The 20,735-nt window shown below is 45.8% G+C and overlaps 3 protein-coding genes across 3 annotated transcripts; 2 read left to right on the forward strand and 1 right to left on the reverse strand.

The window, feature by feature from the left end:
- Positions 1 to 2,046: 2,046 nt before the first annotated feature.
- Positions 2,047 to 6,435, forward strand: LOC309355190 (sulfotransferase 1C2-like). The gene is made up of 8 exons (XM_081885774.1): positions 2,047 to 2,242; positions 2,609 to 2,783; positions 3,102 to 3,230; positions 3,330 to 3,427; positions 4,050 to 4,176; positions 4,680 to 4,774; positions 5,334 to 5,514; positions 6,002 to 6,435. Exons 2-8 carry the CDS (start codon positions 2,612 to 2,614, stop codon positions 6,112 to 6,114), a joined length of 915 nt encoding a protein of 304 aa, XP_081741900.1. The 5' UTR covers positions 2,047 to 2,242; positions 2,609 to 2,611; the 3' UTR covers positions 6,115 to 6,435.
- A 2,166-nt stretch (positions 6,436 to 8,601) lies between these two features.
- On the forward strand, positions 8,602 to 16,356 carry LOC309355651 (uncharacterized protein). The gene is made up of 12 exons (XM_081886622.1): positions 8,602 to 8,795; positions 8,918 to 9,029; positions 10,017 to 10,110; positions 10,469 to 10,523; positions 10,841 to 10,981; positions 11,735 to 11,895; positions 12,027 to 12,125; positions 12,339 to 12,484; positions 12,926 to 13,100; positions 14,017 to 14,129; positions 14,220 to 14,304; positions 14,499 to 16,356. Exons 1-12 carry the CDS (start codon positions 8,672 to 8,674, stop codon positions 14,553 to 14,555), a joined length of 1,362 nt encoding a protein of 453 aa, XP_081742748.1. The 5' UTR covers positions 8,602 to 8,671; the 3' UTR covers positions 14,556 to 16,356.
- Positions 16,357 to 16,483: 127 nt separating this feature from the next.
- LOC309355652 (nuclear protein 1-like) lies at positions 16,484 to 18,850 on the reverse strand. The gene is made up of 3 exons (XM_081886623.1): positions 18,621 to 18,850; positions 17,447 to 17,598; positions 16,484 to 17,149 (listed from the first exon to the last, which is right to left on the reverse strand). Exons 1-2 carry the CDS (start codon positions 18,721 to 18,723, stop codon positions 17,456 to 17,458), a joined length of 246 nt encoding a protein of 81 aa, XP_081742749.1. The 5' UTR covers positions 18,724 to 18,850; the 3' UTR covers positions 16,484 to 17,149; positions 17,447 to 17,455.
- Between the last annotated feature and the right edge of the window lie 1,885 nt (positions 18,851 to 20,735).

The raw sequence follows: 20,735 nt of genomic DNA on the forward strand, positions 1-20,735 counted from the left end.
TGCACATGATTGGCTAATTCCGGAATTCTACTGTAAGCCAATCAGGTTGTGGATTCACTGCTATCTGGAGCATGATTGGGTGGTTCCTGCTAACCAATCATACTGCTGCATTGTTCTAGGACCAATCAGACTGCTGCATTCTGAATTCTATTGTTCTAGGACCAGTCAGACTGCTGCCTTTTGGAGCCTATTGTTCTAGGACCAATCAGACTGCTGCAGTTTGGATCCTATTCAACTCAGTACATAACACCCCCGCTTTGTTTTAGGTCTTAAATGGGGCAGTTGCAAATGGGTCCCACATTTTCCCACATAGTTTGTGCTTGAGTGGGTCTTTGTTTATGAAAAACAAACGTATTTCTGTTGCATGCTCCTCTCTTCTCTGAGCAACAAAACATTTCCAGGGCAGTGCTGTGGGGTTTTTGCAGCGTCAACCGACTAACAATGGGTGACCTGTCTTATTTCTCCCTCGTTGCCACCACCTGCTTATACGTCATCCCTCCAGACAGCAATAATGTGGTATCGTCAGGAAAGCAACACAGAACAACTAACAAAGCAGAATAAGACCACCAGGAATGTACAATTGTTGTGTCAAGAACATGTCCACAATAACACACCATGGGGTGGACAGTAGCAAATGATATTTAAGTGTTGCTCTAAATTGAACAAACAGAGGTTGAGCCTTTTCTATTGTGGCATGTAGTGGGGGAAAGCAGAGGCATTGCATGGTTTGCTGGTGCCCAGGGCGCCTGCCACCGGGGGGGGAGGGGGAGAGGGTGAAAAGAACCCGCTGCACCAGCCCAGCTCTCACCACCAGAGCCAAGTGGGTCTGTGCTGCACCACCGGCCCACCCATGCAGGGGGGAGCCCAGCTGGCTGACACAACCCTTGGTGTGTGAATCCCGCCCCCCCCGACACTGGCCAGGTAGCCATTCAGTGAGGGGGCAGGGGATGTGGTAGTGAGGCCAGGCTGGGCTTTGGGGTCCAGAGACCCCAGGCGGAAGGCAGGGCGGGACAGGGATCCCTGCATGGGGGTGCCTGGTTCATGCCCCCTCAAAATTGTATGCCCGGGGCTACGGCCCCGCCAACTCCCTCACGCTGCGCCCCTGGGGCAAAGGTCAAACTATCAGGCAGGACACCTGGATTCTCTGTAAGAAAATATGGTTTACAGGCAGTATTAGAAACTGAGATATGAAGGCTAGGAGCTAAATGGCACCTTAAACCTAGGTTATGGGCACAACAATGGAATGTCTAGGCACACTTTTTAAATAACAAGAATACAAAGCTGAAAATGTGTGGACTGCAGCTAAAATATTATGTTCATTTTTCACATGGTCTAGTCCTTCCCTCTGGGAGAGACAGCAGTTGGAGGGGGATACTGAGATGAGGCCACTGGCTGACTATTACGCCCTCTCTATGCCTCTTCTGACCACCCTCATGCCAGGGACTACTTGATTTCAGGAAATGGTAGACTTGATAGGACAAGGAAGAGATCTACATAAATGCGCTCAGATGCCCTTCACAGAGACGTGCCTTCCAAAATCCATCCCTCGGGTGAATAATAGGTATCGATTCAATGATATAATGGGTGAGAGTTTGAGTGTGTGAAAGGCTTCTTAGCACCAGGTTGGATGTTCACCCTCTGGAGTTGCAGTTGTGGAACAAGTGGAGGCGATGTCCTTTTCCTGCATGCTCAAATATCACCTCCAGGTCCATCTCCTGTCCCATTCCTTCCAGAGAGCCACGACTTGAGTCAAGGAAGTACTAATTTGTAAAGGTTTGTTATCTAGACCTGCAGGATTCCTTGCCCTGAACTGAGTACAGTAACTGCAGATCAAAGGTTGAAGGCCCTTCCCTTGGTATGAAGGAATATGGTAGGACAAAGCTTATCCTGGGCTGTTCAGGAAACACCTGGGTTTGCTACCTGTGTACACATGCTAAGGGGTTAAATTAGCTAGGGTGGAGACTGAGGTTCCATACCAGTGCCTTTGATAAAGTATCATGGGACAGAGAGAGAGAGAGAGAGAGTTATCTCACACAATTTTAGCCAACTAGGGGAATTACTGCCAATTTAAGGGAAGGTCCTGGCTGGATGCCCAGCCAAAGCATACAGGAGACTTCAACTGGGGAAGCACACACCCTGCTCTCTCAATTTGCAATTCCTGGGTCAGGAACTAACTTCAGGAAACAAGAGGAAGACAGAAGAAAGGAGAGAAGTGCAGCTGTCTGAAAGGAGAGGAGAGCTGGTAGGTGGCCATGAAGTTTTACTCCCCTACTAGGATTTGGCCCAAAAGGAAGTAAAGGAGGAGTTTGGATTTGATATCCACCTTTCACTCCCTTTAAGGAGTCTCAAAGCGGCTAGCATTCTCCTTTCCCTTCCTCCCCCACAACAAACACTCTGTGAGGTGAGTGGGACTGAGAGACTTCAGAGAAGTGTGACTGGCCCAAGGTCACCCAGCAGCTGCATGTGGAGGAGCGGGGAAGCGAACCCGGTTCACTAGATTACGAGACTACCGCTCTTAACCACTAAAGGAAGCAGCACCAGCTCTTTGCGGGGGGGGGGGGGGGACAAGGAGTGGGTCATATTTGACTACAATATCTTTTGCTTCCAGGTGATGGATCTTGAATCAGGGCCAGGAGATTTTGACCCCACGCACCCCAAGCGAGCAACCCTGGAGGAGATTGAAGGGGTCCTTTTCCCCAATACATTACGCGAGCACTGGGGTGCCATACAGGGCTTTAAAGCCCGACCTGACGATCTTCTCATCTGCACTTACCCCAAAGCAGGTAAAGGGGTTCATAAAGAGAGAAATAAGGAAAACTGAGCATGGCAGAGGGGAGATACGAAGGGAACATAAGGGATGGTGGGACACTGGATGAATGGTGGTGGTGCTTAATTTGAGCAGCAGCATAAAAGACAGTTCAAAACAAATTTCAATCACAAGACTATCATGGGTCCTATAACATACCTACCTGCAAATATACTAGGGACTGTGCCCCTGCTTGCTTGCTCGCCAACCGCCTGCCATCCCCCCATTAACCCCCTAGAGCTTCCTCTTCCCACTCCACTACTAACTACCATGCTTTCCCACTTTCCTCTGGCAGGGACCACCTGGATCCAGCAAATAGTGAGCATGGTTCAGCATAGAGGTGACCTGGAGAAATGTAATCAGAAACCCATCTATGAGCGGATGCCCTTCATAGACATGCCTCCTATGAAACCTTTTGTTTCTGGTGAGTAGTGGGTACTGTTTAACGTTTGGGAAGAGAGCGGTGAGGGTAGAGTGAAGGGCTTATCATCATGAGGCTGGATTGTGTCCTCTGTTCTTTCAGGTGTTGAACAGGCAGACCTAATGCCCTCTCCACGTATACTCAAAAGTCACCTCCCGGTTCAGCTCCTTCCTGCTTCTTTTTGGGAACAGAAATGCAAGGTCAGGATAATTCACCAGGGTGAGGTTGATGAAAGGTTCAATCTAAACCAATGTTAATCTCTCAGTTCTGTAGTTTTGATATTCTGGCACGAAGCCATGATCATGTGGAATTGTCACCAAAAGAGAGGATGTTTCAAGAGCACGGGTCTCTTCTTTTAGCCCTCATCATTGTCTTGCTTTTGCTTTTATCACGGAATAATTTCCGCTTCTAGACTTCGATATTTTGAGTAGTGTGAATTTGTCCTTCCAGACCAGCTTTGAGCCTTCATAACCTCTTTCCACTAAAAGGAATTAAACACCAGCACAATCCAGATGAGGTGGTTGGTGGGTTGGTGGTATGGCTGCTTCTTGTTTCATTCCACTGAGCAATGAACGAACGAACTAACACACACACACACACACACACACACACACATTCCAACCCAACCCAAATAATATTCTTAATAAAAATCGCATCACATGGGCTTCCATTTAAGAACCATCACTTCATTTAATGATTAAAAGCAAGGCATAGGCAATTGCTGGCAAAATGAGAGGAGTACAGATTGGAGCTGAGAGGGTGAGCGAGAGGCCTGGCGCTTAGACTTCCCTGTCATCTTTTCTTTCGGATGTATTTCTGCAGGTCATTTATGTGGCCAGAAATGCCAAGGACAATGTGGTCTCCTATTTCCATTTCCACCACATGAGCAAGATAATGCCAGAGACTGGAACCTGGAATGAGTTTCTGGAGAATTTCGTTGCTGGGAAGGGTGAGTGGAGGAGGCGAAGAGGTGGGAGGAAAGAAGACATTACCCTCAAGAGCCTTCCTAAGGCCAGGGAAAGAGGCCAGGATCCCTGGGCTCAGTTTTCAGTGATGTGATGAGAACGGGCCTACTGAGATACCTGTGCAGTGGTGGTTATTGCACTCTATGCTACAATCCTTTTGGATGAAGATCAGTTTTTAAAGTTAAAAATAAACAGAAACATAAATGTACCGCAGAAGGAGAAAATTACGTGAATCCACAAAGCCCTTCACTATATTCTTTCCTACCTTGATATTAGGTAGAAACGGGGGGGGGGGTGTAATTGTTTTTGATTTGTACTATGTTATGCATTTTTGTGTGATCCCCGGGTAAAGGGTGATGTAGAAATATAATGTTAAAAAATAATAAATAACTAAAATATAGTCTGTGCATCAGGACACAGGGAGGAAGATGTGAGACGAATCTGAGATGCCATGTTCACTTTCTACTGGTCCATTTTTTTTTTGCAGTTGCCTGGGGCTCTTGGTCTGATCATGTTCGTGGCTGGTGGGAGGCCAAGGACCGTCACCCAGTCCTCTACCTCTTTTATGAAGATATGAAAGAGGTAAGAAGGCCTCTCTCTCTCTCTCTCTCTCTCTCTCTCTCTCTCTCTCTCTCTCTCACACACACACACACACAAACACACATCTCAAAGATGGTACTTTCTGACGGCAGTGCCGCAGTCTAGCAAGAAACAAATGTGAGGGGGGCACTTAGGCGTTTCTAAAAAACGACATGCATCACAAAAAAGAGGACATTGATTTGCATACAATGTGGACATGCTGATGTATATGCATAGCTGCAAATATTTAGACAATTACTGTAATTTAAATAGCAACACAGTTATAACTCACCATTGCGAGGAAGACTGTAATCGGGCGGCCTGTGTGTTTGCTTAGTCTGCTGTTCTGATGCTGTTGGTGGGCATCTTCAAGGCCCCCGCTCTCCTTTCTTGTGCTTCTCCAGCTTACACCTGGACTTGGGCCACACAGCCTTTCGGCTAGAGGACTGCCCTCTGTTAAGTAGGAGACACAGTCTCCCTAAAGCCAGGGAGGTGCCTTAAGGTAAACTCTCTATCACTAACAGGCCGAATCCTCCTTCCCATGTTGTCTTTCTCTCCTTAGAACCCAGCCCGGGAAATCCGAAAAGTGATCCAATTTATGGGCCTAGAACTCCCAGAATCAGTTCTGAACCAGATTGTGGAGCACACAAAGTTTGAGAGCATGAAAGCAAACCCGATGGCTAATTACAGCACCCTGCCCTCCTCTCTCGTGGACCATAGTGTGTCACCCTTCATGAGAAAAGGTGAGAGAAAACAGGTCTTAGGGGACCGTTTGGAGAATCTGCAGAATGCAGGAGGGGGAGGGAGTGTTGTCACATTCTAAATGGGGCAAAAGCAAAGTCCGGAAGTTATTTCTTTTTATTGGGGTTAGGAACTGGTTTTGGCTTCTTGTTCAACAATATCAGAAGTGTAGAAGCAATTGCCAAGCATGGAACAGGGGTTTGGGGAGATGAGAAATGTTATTTGTTAGGTGAGGTCAAACATATAAGGTCACCCTGTAAGACAATTAAATTACCAGGATCTGAAATTACCTAGTGGTTCTGCTCTTGCTAAGAGGGTTACAGTAAGACTCAGTAGGCTGTGTTTGCTTTGGAACATTTCCCAGGTGCTCTGCAGTGAACTGCAAGGTCCCATAAAGACAGAGTATGAAACACAAGACTGCTAGGAAAGGTGCCTGGCAAAACCAGGCTGTCAATGTTTTTCTTTTCTGACCTGGTTTCCCACCTGCAGGCACTGTTGGAAACTGGAAGAAACACTTCACAGTGGCTCAGAGTGAATGGCTAGATGACACCTGCGCTCAGTTACTGAAGGGCAGCGGCCTGAACTTTCGCACAGAGATATAAACGCACCTCTATGCTCCACATCAGGATTTTCACAACAGGCCTGGAGTCCTGACTTGACCTGCATTCAGTACAATACAGGACTGAAGCCACAAGCAAGGCCTACCTAAAATGAATTTTGTGGGAATGGTTCCTGTTATGTACTGAAGTTCTCACCCTGGGTCAGCAGGGGGATACTGTAGATCAAAAGTGACATTCAGTGATTGGATAGTTTTAGAAAATTGTTACAGTTACATTGGACTGGAACTCTATATATGCAGGCTGACTGAACCCTTCAATTCAGTTCTGTCCTGGCCTGTGAATAAACAAGAGCTGTTTGAAGAATCGCTGTGTCGTCTGATATGTTCACCCACAACTTAACAGTTCCTGTTCCATTTTAGAATTTGTGGCTGTCCTTAGTTTGCTTTTGCAAAGTAAATAAACAAACAAACAAACAAACAAACAGGTTTGCTCTGTTGCCATGCTTGCTCTTCTCATCTTCAGAGAATAAGCCCTTACAGAACACAAATAACCCCTCCTCTGAAAGTGCTATTTGCATTGGTCGGAAATCCTCATTTCCAAAAGAGAGACCATAGGCTGGAGTTCTGGCTGTTCTGCTTGCCTTAGGGCAGGGATGGGGAACCTGCCCCCCCCCGATGTTACTGGACTACAACTCCCATCATCCTTCACTATTGGCAATGCTGCCTAGGGTTGATAGGAATTGGAGTCCAACGTCATATGGAGGCCCAGAGTCTGTTTCTCTGCACTTTAACCCTCTAAATGGCAAGACAGTCTGTTGCTGGAGGATAAGGCCATGATGGAGAAAGGTGGACAACGATTCCTACTTCCTTGCGTTTTTTGACAAGGATTGCCTCCTGTTTTCTCTGGCAGTCTTCAAGCAGAAAATCCACATTTCTCAACAGGCAGAGCCCACTTGGCTCTCTTCCATGTATGTAATATGTAACCAGACTTACATAAAATTTAGAAGTACCTGTTAAGAGTTGGTGATACGACTCCACCTGTGAACTTTGGATTGCTTAGGAAATGGTCCCACTCATCTTTTTGAGCACCTGGCAGACAACAGTCATGTTGGGGGCAAAAAAAGGTGGGGCATCCCAGATTTGAAGGGTGCATTTAGATAGGACAGTATTGTGTGAGTTTTCCTGATTACAGTATAATGCTAGAACTTCTGCCCCATTTTCTGACAGTCCTGAACTGTGGCATTTGACCAATATATTGGCACGCTGCACTAAATTTTACTCACTCCAGTAGGTGTGGCACAACAGCAAACACCCATAAAAAATATTGGAGCAGTTTACAACAATTGCACATAAAACCATGTGCTAAAAACCATATAAAAAGTTAAAATCTGCCTTGCCAACACCTGAAGATTTCCTACAATGCCTCTCTCTCTCTATAAAATGACGGTTCAACAGCACACCTAGTAGTATGTTTCTACAGCACAGATTCCTTGTTGAGGGTTTTAGTTACATAATCTTATGTTGAGGGGAGGTAAAGGTAAAGGGACCCCAGACCGTTAGGTCCAGTCGTGTCCAACTCTGGGGTTGCGGTGCTCATCTCGCTTTACTGGACGAGGGAGCCAACGTACAGCTTCCGGGTCATGTGGCCAGCTGACTAAGCCGCTTCTGGCAAACCAGAGCAGTGCACGTAAATGCCGTTTACCTTTCCGCCAGAGCGGTACCTATTTATCTACTTCCACTGCATGCTTTCGAACTCCTAGGTTGGCTGGAATGTTGAGGGGAGGTAAACCCATGAAAATCAATGAACTTTTAGCCTTGCTTAAATCTGCATAGGATTGGAATGTGAAACGCGGTTCAACAGGTGTAGTGCTCCCTACATCTGTATGTCGGGGAGAGCTGCACCACAGGGATCTATGCTATTCCTTCAGCCTTTAAAAAGTAACCCCACCACGCTAAATATGTTTTGGGGATGGAGGATGTTATGTATTGAAGTTCTCACACTGGCCACCAGGAGTATCATGTACATAGTTTTCACTCAGGTCTATGTCAGTTACTTTAGGCGGGAAACCCTGGGTTGTTGTTGCTACAATGTTGATAGCTGGCTGCCTATAAAAGCAGGCCGGCTGAGCTGTTTGTTGTTCAGTTCTGTTCCAGCTTACAAATAAAGAGGTGCTTTGGAGAAATCGCTGCGTCGTCTGCTATGTCTACCCACAACTTAACAGAGGACATCATTTTTAAGCAAGCGAAAGGGAACACCTGTCCCTGCCTGGTCCGAGCTTTCCACGTTCGCGTCTATTTCCACCGGTATTGCCTCTTACACCGAGGTTCTTGCCACCCGCAATCGGGAACCAGAAATTTTTGCAAACAACCATCACGACCGAACCCCCTTTGGGTAGTGCCGCTGCGTACAACTGAGTCTACTTAAGAGAGCAGCAACGTCTACGCGGCTTGACTACCTGCTGGCGCGATGCCTTATGGGAAAGACAAGCCCCTCTTCCCCCCGCGCGCGCAGTGCCTTTCGGGAGCTGTAGTTTCCTTGCTTCCGCTCCGCTTCCCAGGCTTCCTTGCCGTTTCCGTTAGCTCCTCGCTCTCCGGTAGCCATGCCTGGGGGCAAGGGTGGGAAGCCCCGCGAGGCCGCGAACCCAGTGGCCGCGAGCGTGTCTGAATCCGTGACCGAGCGGGTCCTGCGGGAGGCGCACTCGCTTTATGTGCATCCGGGTCATGGTGAGAGTTGGGGATGGGGCTAAAAGATGGGGGGGGGTCTTCCTGGGTCGGGGGTGGTGGGGGCGTCTGAAGGGTTGCGTGGGGGTGTGTGCAGGAGCTAACCTTTCCCCTCCCCCTCCCAGGGCTGGTGTCCATTGGGGGGCGCCTGGGCCTGACTCTGCTCCCACCACGCCGCAAAGTGACTGTCATGGTGATGGGCAACCACAGCGCTGGCAAGAGCAGCTTCATCAACTGGTGAGCTGAAGAGGGATATACAAAGGAGGGCAAAGCGACTCATAGAAATGGAAGGATTGGAAGGGACCCTAAGGGTCATCCAGACCAGCCCCTGCAATGCAGGGATCTTTTGCCCAACGTGGGACTCAAACCCACAACCCTGACATTAAGAGACTCATTTTCGGCAAACCCAAGTGAGCTGGAAGCAGAGTATCGTGCCAAGGGGTGTGTTGGCATGGGTGCATGGCAGTGCTGAATTTACGTATAAGCTAAACAAGCTATAGCTTAGGGCCCCACTCTCTTGGGCTCCCCAAAAAAAATTAAAGAAAAAAAACTACTGGATGTACATTTCCAAAATATAAGATAAAAAAACAAATAAAATAAAACCTACATACAGCAACAGTGGTAAATGGCTTTAGATACCTGTTAGGTCCTTAAATTACCATATAGCATATATTCAACACGAAAAACAGTGACAATTTGTTGTTGACAAAGGACAGCTGGACATATAAAGGGCCCCATTACCTTCAGTAACTTAGGGCCTTATCAAACCTAAATCTGGCTCTGGGTGCGTGGCGCTCTGGGGAAATTCTATGGGGTTTGGTAGTGGTGCATTTCAAGTCTGCCAAACCTCCAGTTCAGCCCCCCCCCCAAGTGTTTGATGACTTGAGGAAGGTGTTGCTGCTGAATAGGAGGCATTGGTGTGTCTGGAGGGCTGTTAGGGTGGTTTCCTAACACTGATACACACTAACAAAAGATACAGGTGTCGTTTTGTGGCACTCCTTGGTATTTATGCAAGATACAGTATGCTATGAATTATTGCTAGTTGATGGGTTGGACAGGATATTCTGAGTACCAGAGGGCTCACATTCATACTGGCTGGTTTCAGTATGCAAAGAGGGGGGCTATAATCCACAAGATATCCAGGATAGTTTTGTGGTGGGAATGGGATCAAATGACATTTCCATCATTCAAAAGCATCTTGCTCCCTTCAATGTTTTCCTGCAGGTATGTTGAGGAGCACATTCAACGAACCGGTGTAGCTATTGAGACTCAGGGTTTCACCTTCATCACTAGTGGAAGGAAGCGAGAATCTCTCACGGTAAGAATTTCCTTTTCTGATTCACAATACTCCAAGAGAAAATGGCTGCCTTCCTGCAATGCTCTGGACTGAGGATATAGAAATTACTGATATCAATAGGCAAGGAGTTCCTAAGTATAGATGGTGCCACACTCACAAAGATTGATTTCTTGTAAATGTGTAACAGCATCAGTTCCACTTATATAAGCAGTTGAGTGGATAAGGTGATCTGGAATAACTGAAGAACTTAAATAATGAATTCACAATTAACATATAGGATGGACCTATGGCCATGATTTTGTCTGATCTTTTCAATGCCATCTGTACTGTAGTACAGTATCCTATGTTCTAACCTCTTCTGTTTCCCCCCCTCTTACAGGGTAATGCCACACTCCATCTGTACCCCCATTTCCAGGCCTTGCAGAGTTTCAAAGGTTAGTTGCAAACAATTAAGAGCAAGGAGTGGACCTCTGCATTAAATGGTGACATGAATTGGATCAGTTGTTCCTTAAGGCAGGCAACTGGCATCTACAGGATTTGTGGGTGGCTGTTGAAATCATGCCATCAAGTCATTGAGATACATGGTGTTGTGGAACTCCGCCACCTTGAGTTACACCACCACAGTGGGTAGAATGATTTGGAGTACGGTGTTTGTTTTCAGGAGACGTAGAGCACAGACACAGTGCTTAGCATCTGTCAGTGGTAAGAGCCGACTTCAGAGTCTTAATTTTTCCTCTCCTCTTTCTTTTAGGTGTGCCAGAGTACCTGAGCACTGAGATATGTACCTCTAAGCAGAAGCAGTTCCCCCTGGTCACTTTCCTTGACACGCCAGGCTTGGTGGACGGAGACATGAAATACCCTTTTGATGTGGAAGGGGCACTTATCTGGTTTGGTGAGTGTAGCAGTGTGGATAAGTGGAATGGAGTTGTCTCCTGCTGTAGATTCTCCTAATGAATTCCTCTTTTGGAGGCATTATGCCTCTGAATACCAATTGCTGGGAATTGTGCTCGGGTTCAGCTTGCAGGCATCTTGATTGATCATTCTGTGTTGGACTAGGTAGAGTGTTGGACTAGATGGGGCTTTGGCCTGAGCCGGCAGGTTTTCTTTTTGTTCTTAATCCAGAGCAGAGATGAGGAGCCTGTAAGCCTCCAGGTGTCATTGAACATCAGCTCCCATTATCCCTTACCATTGGCTGTGCCAGCTTGGGCTGAAGGGAGTCCAGTGACACCTGGAGGGCCACATTTTCACCATTCCTGATCTAGAAAATGGCATCAGGAAGAACTGCTATTTTGGATCAAGCTAGTATTCAAAAGAAAATGGACCTGTGTGGGGAGAACTGGATTAGAGGTATAAAGAAAGGAAACTCTGGGGTACAAAGATGTGGTGGTGGTTGGAATCTGGAGGGAAAATTGATTTTTTTGCTGTTTTTTTCCTAATTAAGTTTTTGCTGCTTTATTTCATAATTAGTAATAAGTGTCTTTGGGAGAATTTGTGAAAATATCTTTGCAAGTGATGATAAAACCTTGTGGCAAGAATTCATAGAGAAATGCCGCATTGCCACAGTGGCAGTAGGGATAATATTTTAGCATAAGGCATCTTTTACTGTAGATTAACTCCCTTCTTCTGCCATTGTCTTGGCTTCCAGGCCAGCTCTGCGACCTCATCCTGGTCTTTTTTGACCCCATGGGACAGGCCCTTTGCAAACGCACTCTCAACATTGTGGAGAACCTCAATGAGGGGCACGGAGACAAGCTGCATTTTTACCTCAGCAAGGCTGATGAGGCGGGTGCAGAAGGTGACAGACAGGTACTCACAGGGTGAGGTTGTCTTGAGGATAATGATCAAGAAATGGGAGACAGAATGTCTGTTTCAATAAGGGAAGCAGCACAAGGTCTTTCCCTTTTTTCTTGATTCTGATCTGTTCTCTTTCCTGACAGAGGGTGCTGATGCAAATTGTCCAGGAACTCTGCAAGCGCCCAGGCCTCAATAAGTGCGGGTTTGATATGCCCACAATCTACATCCCCAACTCCAATAAGGTGAGTGGCAACCCTTTGCCATTTCAGAGGTGGGGGTGATGGGTAAGCCTCCATGAAGTAAAGTTAACGAAAAGGTGGGGAGCCTTGGGAAGGGGAAATAAAATATGCAAAACAGTTGCACCTTGGTGTGTGTGAGAAAAGTGAGATTTGCTATGAGGATGTTGATGGGCTATGAATGGTGGTGTGTGTAACCAGCCTAACACTGTCCTTCAGCCAAGCCGGTGCGTTAATCAGATTGAGGAGATCTGCCGAACCATCGAGAAGACAATCAGCCAAACTGTGCAACACACACTCAACGCTTTGGAGCGGGACTGCCACCTCATCGAGGAGGCCACGCAGCGTTTGCTAGAAGAGGACAAGTAAGAGCGCGGCATTGTGGGAAGCGAATGATGAATGTCTTGAACGTTGCCATATTCCTCATAAGAGCTGAAGCTGCTTGTCAGTCTGTGAAGGGGTGGGCTGTGAGGAGCAGTTGGCAGGGAGCAGGGTAGCACATCAAATCACAGGTGGAAGAATGGAGTGTGAAGTTTTTATGGGATGAAAAGGCAGGTTAGCAAGACCACCTAGCCGCCCTGAAGTGAAACGCATGTGGGAGGGACATTGAGCAGTTAATTAACGTGTGTTTGGGGCCGGAGAGATCTTCTCTAGAAATTGTGAAAGAGATTGGAGAGGAAATCAGGAAATAGACATCTATGAGTGCATTAGGGGTAGCAGGATTTGAGTGCCTGGGACATTGTAGTGGTCTTCCTTGTTCCCCAGTGTGTGTGTTTTGCTCTTTTCTCTCCTCTCTATGTGCCCAGTGAGGCCAGAAACAGCAACTTCCGTGCTCGTTTCCGGGGAGCGCTGCTTGGGCTAGCAGGCTGCCTCCTGCCCATCTTTCTCCTCGTGACCTTGCTCTTTGGTACAGCCTTTGCTCGCCAACTCTGGACTTTGGTATTGGGAGAAGAGCAAAGCCAAGCATTAGAGCTGTCCATGGTGAGTGCTTATTTTTGCTTACCTTCCCTCAATTCAGCTTCCCATTGCTCCTCAGTGCCCCATAATCACTATTTTCCCCCGTGCTTTCTCAGGATTCTCCTCAGTTAAGCTCCATTACACTTTTTATGACTGGAGCCATGTATTATCCACAATTCTGTGCAAGTGTAAAAGTAACATACTGTAGCTGAATCTCTGCTTTCATTTGGAGGGGCAGGGGAGAGGAGAAGCCATATTTTAGCTTTCACGTATAAGAGTTTGAAAGCAAGCTTTTAAAAGGAGCAATTAGAAAATTGCCATTCTTTCCTCACTTGTGCATCTCTGGAGGGTGGAAGAAATAAGTCAGAAGGTTGTATCCAAGCTTTACCCAGACTAGACCCACTGAAAAGAATGGGGGAAAAAAGAAAAGAATGGACCTAAGTTAATAGTACACATTATTTTTAATGGGCATCCTCGGAGTGTGACTAACTGGATATACCCTGTAGTCACAAATGCTAGATAAATTAACTTTGATACAGATAACTGGCTGTGTGCTGTCTATAATTCTTCCCTGATGCAACATGGTTGCAGGATTCAGTGCAGTAAGAATCCCGGTTTTCTTTCTTTTTTCTTAAATAAGAAAACTGTTTTTTGGGGTGAAAGCAACTGTGGTTCTTTAAAAAGCAAACAATAAATTTGGGCAGCGCCTAGATAGTAGAACAGTTGATGATTAATATAATTAAAACATGCATGCTTATATTGCTTATTTTTTGCAGGACACAGAATTTCAATTTTGTCAGTAGGAAATTTGGATTGCCTTGCCATAAAATGTTTGGATTTTTAGTAAAAAAAAATATTTAAAGCAAATAGTATGTGAGCTCTTATGATTTCCTTTGTGAATACAAACTCTTGTGTCTTACACCCACTATCTTATTTTCAGCGTCCAATTGCTTCCATGTGGAGCCTTGTCCCTGAAGAGCAAACCTTAACAGTATTCTTTGGTCTTCTCGGCCTCTCAATTCTCCTCCTGCTCTTGGCCAGTTACACTTTCAGGTAAGAAGCTCTCTCGGCTTACCGCTAAGGGAGCCTTGTGCAGAGGAGACATGCACCACACTAACATATCCCTCCTCCTTTCTTGCTTAGGACAAAGCCCACTCTCTCAAAGAAACAGAAGCGGCAGCTGGAGGACAGGCGAGACTACGTAGTGGACGTGGTGCTAGAAAAAAAGGTTGACAGCTTTGGGAATTTGGTTTGGAGTTATGACACAGGGCTTGGCATCTGTGCCAAAGGATCATGGTTAGGAGAGGCAGGGTTCATAACTCCTGTGTGGGATTCTGGGTAATGGTAGGTTGGGGATATCCTTCCTGGGAGAAGGGGCTGGCCAGTGTATCAGCTTACAAGTAATTCTCTTTTTTTCTGCAGAGACAGCTGTATGAGGAATATCTTCGCCAAAGCATCGGCGAGCAGGACCTGAGCTGAAACCCCTCCCTGATGGATTCAAAGAGACTGCCAATCCCCTGCCACGTTAAAATCTCTCCCCTCTGAGTTACTCGAGAGAACAGAGATTTGTACAGCAACTGTGAACCGTCCTAAGGGGCCAGGTTTTTTTAAAAAAAGCCACTTCATGGGCTTCCAATTGACTTGGCATCTGTTCTATATAGGTCAACTCCTTGTATTTGATTGGATAGGAGTGGGCGCCCTGTGTTCTTCTGAACTGGGATCATTCACACCAGTGGTGCCCTGCGTCCGCACTTGTTATGAGTCCTGCTAAGGCTGCTACACTTAACTTTTAATGGGATGATGCCTCTGGCCTTTTCTGTGGCCTAATGAGGGAGCAACAGCAGCATTGCCCAGCTGCTTTTTGCACCTGATTGAACTATGTCACTCCTAAATAATCAAGTTTTTAACTGGCAACACTATAAGCTGATAATGCTCTTTTACTGGCTACTAACATCGTTTTCATTAAGATGGGGACCACCTGTCTTCATGACCCTAATTGGTACTCCCCTCCTTTGGCAATGCATCATCTCTGCATCACTGCCACCTGTAACTAGCCTTGGCCCATCCACTGTCCCTTAGGATGACTTTTGTCTCTGTTAAATGTCAAGTTCAGTGTCTTCTTCTTATCCTTTGGCAAACAATACCTCATACCTCTGAACATCTCTGGATGTTGCATTAGGACTTGGAGATACCCATGTCATCCTCCGTCTCACACTACGAAGTGCCTTCAACTGATACCAGCTCTTGAGGGGAAGTCAGGACATTTTTGCCGATAACCACTGTCCTCTCGTTCGTTCTGCAGTCCTACCTATGCTGATACTTAATGCTGTGAATTCTCACCATAACTGCATTTTTTTATATAAGCTATAATGTCTCCAGCACTCATTGTAGCATACTGGGAGTCTCCTCCCACACATCTAGTGGCACCTCTCTGGAAAAAAAGAGCTGTCTCAGCTAATTTCCCTCATATGGGTCCCTCAGCTGCATTCATCGTTTCTCAGACATCTCAGTTGTAATCTCTGTGCCTCATGAAATGGCTAAAGATGCTGTGTCCATGAGAGACTGATCTTTCCATCTGTTTTGAGATACTCCACATATGGAGGCAAATGACAGCAGCAGTAACCAATCTTGTTGTGAGGATCAGAAAATTTTCAGTGTAGAGGGAGCTATTTTTCTCTAATCCCTTGCTTTAAGAGACTTGGATGTAAACCATGATCCAAGAGAAACGGCTTAATTGTGAATTTCTAAATTGCCCTCACAGCTGCACAAAAATGTTACAATCGGGGTTATAATTTCTCAAGCCCTATCCCCAAATGGGATTGTGGTGGTGCTAGTCAATGGAACAGGGGCGCAAGAGTTCATTTTCAATTGTCTTTCTCTCCTTACAAACAGAAAATAGCCCATGGTATGTATGCCAACTACCAACTTCCAAGTTTGTCAAGAGATTGCTTTGCTTCAGGAAAGGAGAGAAGCCAGAATTTATGGCTGTGTCGCTGCTAATCGGCTCACCATTTTGGTTCCTCCCCACCACTTTCTGAAGCTTTGTGTCTTTTGTTGGTACGAACTGATACTAAGGTGGTGATGGGGAAGAGGAGGGGTGTAGCCTGAAATTCGTAACATATACGCATTAGAAGCTGTTTTAAAATTTGCTGGTGTGAACCCCTTGCCTAGGGCTTCAGTAAAACAAGTTTCTCTTTCCGCAATGTGCTCCAGCAAACATTACCACTAAGGGTGGGTGTGGGGAGGATGGCGCATTTAATAAAGCTCACTGTAGAATTTGCCTTGGCTTCTTTTTTTTATCCAGAAGCTTTTAGTCCTCACATGTAGCTCCTTCCCCTCCTGGTGTTAATTTCTGCTTTTTCCTCATGTTTCCTGGCCCGGCTCCATTCAAATGAGTGTCACAAGAAAACAGTCATGCATCTTTATTTAATCTAGAAAGTATATTGGTTTGGGGTGTGCAATTTGAATATATTGCCTTCCCTTCTGCCCTTTCTGGTGCTCTGTGGATGCAGCTTTTCTATGAATTCATGCTATCCACGATTTTCCCAGTTTCACTACTTGTAGATCACCAGCTACCACCCTAAAATTGGGAAAAGGGCTAATACTTCTACATAGGCAATTACATATCAGTAAGTAAACGGGTGAAGAGTTTCCACCCCCAGGCAAGATATTAAAATCTGTATATTGTTTATTTGATACATTTGTATATCAACTGTATATAACCCTTTGTAAATTTACCTCAGGGCAGTTTGCAATACAATTTTAAAAACCCAAACCCAAATGGAAAGGCTTGGAAGGTTTTATTTTCTAACTGAGCTTAAATATGCATCCTTCCATTGGCCTTTATGAGGTGTGAGGGATGCCTGCTGTGGCTGTCTCTTCCTCAGTCTCATCCTCGTTGGTTTTTGGGCTGGGCTGCGGTCATCCTGACCTTCTTCAGCGTCGCTCTCACTTGCTGCGAGCAGTAGACCTTGTTCCTCCTCAAAAGAAACCACCGTTGCGTGGCGTTCAGCTATCTCCGTATCGACGTTGCCGTTGTGTCCAGAACCTGAGTATTGTGACCAGACTCAGAGCTATAGGGGGGAAAGTGAGGGAAAGATTTGTGAGCAATGCACACCACAACTTCCTGCGGCCAATGTGTGTGTATCAGCTTGACACCTGATCCACACCCAGTAGTAAGTGAAGAGATTTTAAATATGTATTACCCTAAATCTGTACCGCTCCCATTGTTTTTGATTATGTCTCTTGCCTCTAAATAAGGGGCAGCCCCTTTTTTATATAGTGGACATCTTGTTCATGTAAGTGGGTAGTGTCCTTTCATTGGCAGAAGGGCGGCCATTTTGTTGAGCCTCACAGAGGAGGCCTCTCACCTGTGTTTTTCATTTCTTGGATGCTGTCCCTTTCCGCTTTTGCTCCGTGCGTTGCAGCTTCAATACTATCTTACGTTCATGGCCCCCAGGATTTGGGCGGTTTGTATGATCCTCCGCCTCTTTCTTGGAACGACCTTTGCGGGAGGAGCCACCTGGTGGAATCGAACACAAGTTAATAGTATTCTGCATCACAGGCAGTTGGACTATAATTTCCCCAAATGGCTAATTATTTTGAGGGTGAGGGGTGGCCATGCACTAGCTTGCATCTGCTTTGTGTTACTAGGGTTAGGGATTCTGCTGCTTTTAGCTAATGCTGATTTCACCACACACCCCAGCCTAAGAAGCAGGTTTCTTCCAGAGAGGTGAGCGGCCGTGGCTTGTCCTTTGCACATGCAGTTTTCCTGGATGATGAAGAAAAACAGCCTAGGGAGCTGTGACTTAAGCCCTTTAACCTTTTCCCCTGGGGTCATTTTTTGCTACTCGAAATTATACCCTCTAGCTGCTTTTCCAAAGACTTGAACAGCTAGAGGTGGTTCATGCAGCGACAGTAGATCTTTGCTAGTCATCTTGTGAATCGGGCACTACCAGAGTGATTCACATTTATGCATCGCTCTGTTTGTGAAGAGTTCCAGTGGTAACTTGGGGCTGTTTGTTTATAAGGAAAAACGCACCACATGACTGACCCACGTCATCCAGGGATGCCTTCGCTTAGTGCTGATTTGTTAACCCTTTGGCATCCTTTTCCCTCGCTGTAGGCAAGCCACAAAATGACTACAGTATAATGCTATTACAGACCAGTAACCTGTTTTAACCAACTTTACGGCAGCACATAGCTGCAGTGGTTAAAGATGCACAAAAACTTGGCTTTATGTGGGTGAAGCTGGAATTCAAATTTTAGGGTGGGGGATTTGTGAGAAGGGAATCAGGGGTCTTAGAATTTAATGCAGCAAACAGAGGTGCAATCTTTTGCATGGGATCACTCACAGCTTGCTGTTCAACATGACGGTTTTACACTGCGCCTAGTTCCCTGCCATCCTTCTATATGTTTCTTCTTTATCTATGCCAGTGTTTTTCAAACGACCCAGGGCATAGTTTCTACAGCAACCCTAAGAATCCCTTCACAACATGGGATTTCCCGCCCTTGGGTTCTCCCCCATTTTTGCAGTGCACTTACTGCTGTATCTGTCCGTCAGGCTGTAGAAATCATACTGGTCAAAGTATTCCACCTCGAAAGGCGTTGGGTGTAGCTTCTCGACTTGGATGAAAGAAGTCGACATGCTGGGACCGATCTTTCGTTGACAGCGGAGAAAAAGGAAGGAAGGAAGGAATGACAACAATCAGGAGTTCAAAGTGCTACCTGTCTTCTCTGTGAGCCTGTTTTTCTCTCTCAGTGTGTTTGGGAGACAACATATATATACACACCCCCAACAACACCCACAATTGCATCATCCTCTTCCACCCCTTAAAGCTACAGGCAACAGATCTCAGAATCTGATGCAACTGGTAAAATATCTGATGCTGCCAATCTCCTTCATGTGACAATACAATCTCTTTTCCGTATACTCAAGGACTTCCCACTCCCACCCCTCACCTGATCCTATAACCAAAACTTCCCGTCAAGAACATGCAATCCAAACATCTCCTGAGTAATTTGATTAGCACAATGAATGTTGCCCAGAGGCTTATGTGAAATGAAAATTTCTCTGCAAGGTGGTTACCCGGGAGTGCTGGGCATCATTCTGCTCACAAGACGACCTGATCCACTTTGTGTATATTTGAGAGGGTCTATGTGTTCATCATTAATGTCTATTTAGCATGACTGTCTTTGACGGAAAGTTGAAATAACCAACTTTAAACCACATTCCTTAGTTCAGGTGTAGAATCTACTGCTTTCTTTTTATTAATCACATACTCAAAATTACATTGTGAACTACTTGTTAGATTAGTGGACTAGTAACTAGGACTATTACTTCCAGATAAGTTAGTCCTGTTAGTCCGTTGCAAGGGGATTCTTTTTTTTTTTTTTTTGCAGCACCATCAAGACTAGTAGATAAATGGCATAAACTTTCAACTCCATTGCATCATATCTGTCTATGAATGAATATGCCACAGATCTGATGAAGTATGCTTCACAAAAGCTTATGCCAAAATAATCTGTTTTTAAAGCCACAAGGTTTTTTTTAATGTGGACTAGTAACACATCTTTAAATTACCTTCTGGGCATACAGAGTTGTAGTGTTTATATCTTATTTCAGTGTAATCTTGCCTATGGAACGATGATTCTACGCTGTGTTATACTGGCTTACATATTGTAAAAGCCACTTTAAATTGTCCCACACAGTGCAGTGAGTGGTTTGTATAATACCTTGCAGCACCAAGTAAGCAGTGTTTACCTCCATCACTGCACCTGAGAAACTAGGTTTGTGATGCCACGGAGCACAGGATTGTTCTTTAATGGACTGAAGCTACAGGAGGGTAAATTTTAGTAGAATATTAGGAGAAACTCATTGACAGTAAGCACCGTTTGAAAATGGCGCCACCTGCCAAGAGCTCTCCCTTGGTGGAGATCTTCAGGCAGAGGATGGATAGGTGGACATCTTTTGTGGGTGCTCTAGCTTAGTATTTCCTGCATGGAGCAAGGGGTGGGGTGGGCCAGAAGTCCTCATGCCCCCTCCAACTCTGTGATTGTGTTGGATAGCAATTGCCACCGGAAGTGGTCTAAAGTAGCTTTCAAATATATTCCAGTCCCTTATCCTATGCTGAGATATGTCTTCTTGCATTTTCTGCTCCATTCTTTTGTAGCTTCTGGCATCCACCTGCAAGCTGAGATTCCCCACATCTGCTGAACAGATAGGGGATCCCTGTGTGCTGAGCATGGATGCCATAGACTGGCCATCTGTTGCAGAGGGCAGTCCTCTATTGGAAGGAATCCTCTGTTTTATATGCAACTGCCAGGGACTAGGAGTCCCTGTGTGATTAAAGGACTTAAAATATTTCTCTAGTGTCTGTTAAGATGCTAATCTACACATGCTCTGAGAAATTATGCATATAGAACCAAGAAATGTAATCCAATTTATCAGCTTTTTATCCCACTGCTCCTCAAAGGAGCTCAAGCTGGCATCTCCTCCAGCTCCCCTGCATTTTAGGCTGTTTGAGGTAGTTTAGGCTGAGGGTGCGTGACTGTACAAGGTGGACTTCATTGCTGAGAGGGAATTTGAACTCAGGATCCCTGGTCCTAGTCTAACCCTACGTACTGTGCCACACCAGTTTGTGGAATCAACTCTAGACC

This window comes from Podarcis melisellensis (assembly GCF_964234715.1).
Source record: "Podarcis melisellensis genome assembly, chromosome: 13".
Taxonomy (NCBI): Eukaryota; Metazoa; Chordata; class Lepidosauria; order Squamata; family Lacertidae; genus Podarcis; species Podarcis melisellensis.